This window comes from Colletotrichum scovillei (assembly GCF_011075155.1).
Source record: "Colletotrichum scovillei strain TJNH1 chromosome Unknown Contig00011, whole genome shotgun sequence".
In the NCBI taxonomy this organism is placed as follows: Eukaryota; Fungi; Ascomycota; class Sordariomycetes; order Glomerellales; family Glomerellaceae; genus Colletotrichum; species Colletotrichum scovillei.
In genome coordinates this window covers 3173339-3179489 of record NW_023336269.1, presented here as the reverse complement: position 1 = coordinate 3179489, position 6151 = coordinate 3173339, and the positions used below count along the sequence as shown (strand labels likewise).

Here is a 6151-nt window from a genome sequence, read left to right as displayed (position 1 = left end):
TGACCATCAAACGTTCATCTTGCACCCGAAGACAGACTGACAGACTGACAGAGTGGATAAAGTAACTAGAATGCTTCCCAAAATAAACCCCATCCTGGCCCAACCAAACTACACTACTACTTTACCACCCCTCCTCCCATGTATTGATACCCTTCCACCCTTTCCCTCCCTACCTCCTCTTCCGCAAAGAAACGGCGCGCGAACCCGCCGTCCATCGGGCACCAACAAACGAACCGCATGGGTGCAGCGTCCCGTCGAGCTGTCTCTCGCACCAATCACCGCCCCGCCCAGCAACTAAGCGCCCGGGCCATGCATCCTCGTGCTTGTCTCTCGCGCACCACACCACCATGAATCAATCAATCAATCAACCCACCATCATCTCTATGCCATTATCCGAGGTTGTTCGAGGTAGGTAGGCGTAGCTACTTGATCTCGAATGATTCGGTTTTGTTTGACCCTTGTAAGCAAATCTTATCTGGTACCGCCCATGTTGGATGGTCGCTCGTTTCACCGTCACATCCAATTCAGATCGATCCCATGGAGCAGTATCATTCAAGTATCGTTCCATTCCACTATTCAGCCATATGTGGGTAAAAGTAATGTGTTATCCAACTCTCCAACCCTAGCCTACTATATGATGCTTTATAGCCATCTCTCTTGCATAAAATAACTCGTAAAAATTCATCATCAAACAACTTTTATATCCCAAGGTTGTCTTTGAAGTCTCAACTCCGATGTATATATATCCACCCAATTTTTTGCGCTTTGAGAAGAGGTCTACGCGCATGTACGCTCTATGCCGTATAAATCACACTTATATCGCTCATTGATGAAAGTCTGCAAAACTCTTGCGTTTACAAACGGTCCAGGAGACCCTGGCTCTCGAGGAGCAGGACAATCTGGTGAACAATGGAGCGGACCGTCTGCTGCTCGAGGTTGACAACGAGGTCGGCCTTGGCGGGCGCCTCATACGGGTCATCGACGCCGGTGAAGCCCTTGATGTCGCCGTTGCGCGCCTTCTGGTAGATGCCGCGCTTGTCCGTCTTCTCGGCGTACTCGAGCGGGGTGGCGACGTGCACGAGGAAGAAGGGGCCGGCCTTCTCGACCAGCTCGCGCGCCTTCTGACGGGCCTCGTCGAAAGGCGCAATGGGCGCAGCAATGACGGCGGCGCCGGCGCGGGTGAGCTCTGAGGCGACGAAGGCGATGCGGCCGACGTTCTTGTCGCGGTCCTCGCGGCTGAAGCCGAGCTCGGAGGAGAGCTCGTGGCGGACAGTCTCGCCGAGAAGGAGGGAGACGGAGCGGCCGCCGCCCTGGTTAAGAGTGACCTGAAGGGCCTTTGCGATCTGATCCTTTCCGCTGTTGAGCAGGCCAGTGAGGAAGATGGTGAAGCCCTTTTGGGCGGGGAGGGGGTTCTGCTCGCGCAGGACCTTGACGACCTCGGGGTAGGAGAACCACGCGGGGATCTCCTTGCCGGTCTTGAGGCGGTTGCGGAGCTCGGTACCAGAGATGTTGGCGGTGTGGGTGCCAGGGGCGATCTCGTTGGCGGGCTGGTACTCGTCGCGGTCGGGGATGTAAATCATCTCCTGGAACTCGACCATGGTGATGCCGAGCTCGTCAGAGTACTTCTGAACGGCGACCTGGGCGTCGTACGGGCCGTAGTGGTCCTTGCCGTTCTTGTTCTTGCCGGGGCCGGCGTGATCACGGCCGACAATGAAGTGCGTGGCGCCGTGGTTCTTGCGGATGATGGCGTGCCAGATGGCCTCACGGGGACCGCCCATGCGCATAGCCAGGGGCAGCAGGGCCAGGGCGGCCATGCCGTTGGGGTATCTGGGGAGGAGAGCCTTGTAGACGCGGACACGGGTGAAGTGGTCAATGTCACCGGGCTTGGTCATGCCGACGACGGGGTGGATGAGGACGTTGGCTTGTTGGGAGCGGGCGGCACGGACAGTGAGCTCTCTGTGGGCGCGGTGCATGGGGTTGCGAGTCTGGAAAGCGACGACCTTGTTCCAGCCGAGCTTCTCAAAGTGCTGTCTCAACTCGGCGGGGGTGACTTTTGGTACTCGTTAGTCTCGATGTTCTGGGTTTTGCTGCGTTGGTATGCGCCAAGGGCGTGGTGGACTTACATCTGAGGTCGAGGAAGTCGTAGTGAGCAAGACGCTGGATAGCCTCGAGCTTACCGCCAACGTAAAAGTCATTGGTGTTGTTGAAGAGGTGCTTCACACCGGGGTGGGTGTCGTCGTCGCTGCCAAAGACCTCAATGGCCTCCTTGACTCTAGAGAAACATGTCAGCCAATGCCAATTCCCTGAAGACATGTTTGACCTACCTGTCGGGCTTGTAGACATCCTCGACGGTGAGGATGGCAAGGTTGCGGTCGTCTCTGAGGTCGCGGAGGGTGATGCGGGCACCGGGCTTGATGGAGAGGGTGTCAATCTGCTGTTGGGAGACATCGAGAGTGATGGGCATGGAGAAGAGAGCGCCATCGGCGAGACGGTTGTCCTTGACGACTCTGCACCAATTGTGTTAGTAACCAGTGTTTTCTCGGGAGCAAGTCTTGTTCGCATGTTCAACGTACCCATTGTAGTCCTTCTCGGTCATGAAACCTATAGAGATGCCACCACAGTCAGTCCCGCTGTTCTTGAGCGAGCAACGTAATCGTGGGGAACTTTGCCCCTCCAAAAAAAATCATGGCGGGGTCGTTTCCGCGACGCAACCCCACCGGCGTCGTCGCGCAACGGATGCAGAAGGGGGGGCAGCCGCTGCTGCTGCAGCCAGCAGAAAGTAGCAGCAACAGCGCGGGCAGGAAATACCACGTACCTTCGAGAGGAGAGAAACCACCGTTGAGGATCAGCTCAAGATCGCAGAGGTGACGCTCGGTCAATAGGAGAGAAGGGAGCTTGTCGGCCTCGGCAAGCAGCTCAGACTGGCGCGGCGCATCGCGCGCGAAAAGGTCCTTGAGGACACCGCCGTGGGGAGAGTTGGCCATTGCGTATGTTTTTGAAGAAAGCACGAAGCTTTGTAATAGGGAGAGGGTTATTATGGGATCGTCAAAAGACACACTCTAGACAATGCTTAGAGAGGAAGAGAGAGAGAACACACAACGAATTGAGCCTGCAGCTTCTCGTTGTAAAGGGAATATTGGGTATAAAAAGGTAAATGGGAGGGGATTCACGGATGAAGTAGAAGAGACAGGAGAACAAGCGGGAGAGGGAATCTGGCGAGGAGACGGGCGCGGGCAAAGGTGTCTTTTATTCTCCTCAGACACACAGACAGAAGGACAGAGACAAAGTGAGAGAATTGTCGCTCGTTCCCGGCGTCAAATCGGCCTTGCGTGTGTTGCTGAGGTGCGCTGCTGGTGCTGTACGGATACCCCGTTGTCCAAGGTAAAAATTGGAGGCTGTTTAGTTCAAATGACGTGATCGCTACCTTGCACATGTACCCTCCTTGGCGGCATGCCATGTACTCTTAATTACCAATGTTGGCTCTTTGTAGCCCTCTCTGCCGCAGTCAGCCACGACTAAGTCATGTTCGCCACGATAAGTTACCGTAAGGTCCCATCCCATCCCATCCCATTCCGTCCGAAAAGAGGCTTGGTCGCGGTGCGTAGCCGCGGAAAAAGTCTGCTCTTCTCCATGCTGTTGCATATCTGACCCGGAGACTGACCCATGGGAGATCCATGAAGCCGTGGGGTCGCTGTTTTGCAATGTCGCGGCTCGGTGTTCCGGCATCTATTAGGCGTCGGGACGGGTATTGGTAATAACCTACTCCAGGTCTGATAGAACACCTCGACCCAGCCTGACCACCGCAGGTTTACATTGCGTCCAAGAGGAAAGCAGAGACTTCTCGGAATAGCGTAGAAACCTGCGATACCAGCGCAACGAGTTCTTCATCAAGGGTCCTGGTCGGTGGTATGGCGCAACGAAGATTGCCAACTCAAAGTACCCCGCCAAATGTGGCTTGATAACCCCCGATATCAATCATCAGGGACCCTGCGCCACGTTCTACCCTCCTCCTGACTCCCGACAACGCGCCATTGCAAGACAATTCCGTGCCAGAAGCTGCAGGACAAGCCGCAGAGACGTTGTCAAAGTTGCAATTCCTGCCTCATCTGGCGTGCTGGCGCCCAGCCTCTTGGCTTAGGCTAGACACCTGTAACCTCACCTTGAAGAGCTCACCAACAGAAGGGCTGAGAATACCAAGCGTCTTCCGCCCTTGGCTACTCTTGGCGTCCTATCAACGTCCAAGACTCGAAAGATATGTCAATTCTGTATTGTAGAAGACCGTGATGGCCTCTTGCGCGCCATTCAGATTGTCACGATGGCGACATGCCGCTCTTTGCAAAACTTCCATCGTGTTTCTTGGCACATGTCGTTCGAGACCAGAAGTCATTGCACGTGTTACAGAACAGTATGCTGGCCGGTTCAACGTGGACCCGATCCTTTGGATAGGCTTTTGACAGCAGCTTATCTGAAAGCTTGTAGATCTCGTCCAAGAATCTCATGTCTCGACTTGGACCGTTTCGATCTCTTTGCTACGAAGTGCAATCGGTCAGCTCGGTGAGGGTGGTGGGGTAGCCCCGACGTCCGCGTCGATCGGCTGCGCGGTTGTCGGTTGCCGGTCCCCGGCTGCCGGCTGCGGGGTTAGCCCGATGTCGCTTGACACACCGAGATCCCTTGCTCCAGTTCTTTTCTCTATGCCGTGGACATTGATGACATTCCGTGTCCACTCCTTGGCCGCCATGCTCCACCACCAGCCAAGTTCCCGAGACTAAGTTCCTGAAGATCTATGGCTCCGGAACTTCATTGGCTATTCGCTGTGGTGGATATTCTTCTTCGCGGAATCTTGTCTCCATGGAGTTTCGCCCACTCAATTCCACAATACTGAGCGTAGATCATCGAGAAGTGAAAACTCGGATATCCTATGACGCCAGAGGTACCATAGAGGCTAGGTTCGTAACGATGCAGTGTTCAGGTTGTCCCTCTTTGGGGAATTTCTGTTTGTAAAACCTCGCGTTTCCCAATTTTGGTTTCGTTGGGGTTGTCTGATTGGATCGTTGGTTGTTGGATGCAACTGTCCGAATAAAGACTTGTGCCGTTTTCTATTCCTCTGTGTTAAGCCATGAAAATCTTCCAAGCTTGAACTGTGCACTTGCAAGCCTTTCAACGAGACAGAATACCCTTAGGTGAAGATGTCTTTCGACAGGTTTCAACACCCTAGGCAATAGCCTCCGCATAGGATTCCTGCGCTCACGCGATCGCCAGCACATTCGGATACACTACTAGCACGCCTCCAGGTTCAAGTGCTCTAGTTGGAGATTTCACATGACGTGAATGACCTCTCCGTCCTCCAGATACGAGTACCTCATCAAACCAGGGACGACCGAGCTTCTTCGCTTTCTTTGATGCCTTGCCATCTCTATCATTGGGAATTGTTTCGTCACTCAAGATCAAACCATCCTTGGCCAGAGACCTCGTCACGCTTTGCTGGAGCGTTCATACGTATCCCTATAGCATTGCCGAGACTCCTCTGGCGGTGGCAATGGCATTGATGCCGACGGCTGAGTACGTGTTCAGACTGAGCGAACTAGTACCTGGCGCACACATATAGGCGTGGTTAAGTTTTCGAAAAGAAGCAGCGCAATCCCTTCTCAAGGCAGTCGGCTACTGTAGTTTCAACAAGGTCAATGGTATCTGGGTTCGTATGCTTCTGGTGGTTTCGGAACGCATTCCGCCTGGCAATGAAGTCCGATATCAATATTTAACTCATCGACTCTGTGGATCCACGAGTAACAGCTCGCGCAGACCGGTTCTGCAGTCAGTCAACTGCGGTGAGGAATACTCTCCTTCGTTTATGAGAAGATTCCTGTCATTGGAACAAAGTAAAGCAGGGCATCTAGGCAATTGGCCAAGTTTGCGGCTCTGCCTGGTGCCCCTTGAACGATATTGATAAGGCTGTTGGACCCAACGGGCTCTAGCCGTGCCGGTAATGGATGCAATGCAGCAGTGCAGCTCCTAAACGAAGTGTTCTACTCGCCAGAGTTCACAAGTCGCCTAGCGGTCATCTGGGCTCGAGGTAGCAATTGCAGGAACGACGAAACCCATGGTCCAGCCTCTTCTTATGATTCCAGAGAGACAGAGCAGCTTACCATGAAAG

The 6151-nt window shown here is 54.1% G+C and overlaps 1 protein-coding gene across 1 annotated transcript; it reads right to left on the bottom strand.

Annotated features, from left to right (window-relative positions):
• Positions 1–560: 560 nt before the first annotated feature.
• On the bottom strand, positions 561–3380 carry HER10_EVM0001553 (sulfate adenylyltransferase). Its single transcript, XM_035471297.1, has 5 exons — positions 2816–3380; positions 2574–2601; positions 2325–2507; positions 2124–2272; positions 561–2050 (listed from the first exon to the last, which is right to left on the bottom strand). The coding sequence occupies exons 1-5, from the start codon at positions 2982–2984 to the stop codon at positions 855–857; spliced, it is 1725 nt and encodes a 574-aa protein (XP_035326545.1). The 5' UTR covers positions 2985–3380; the 3' UTR covers positions 561–854.
• Between the last annotated feature and the right edge of the window lie 2771 nt (positions 3381–6151).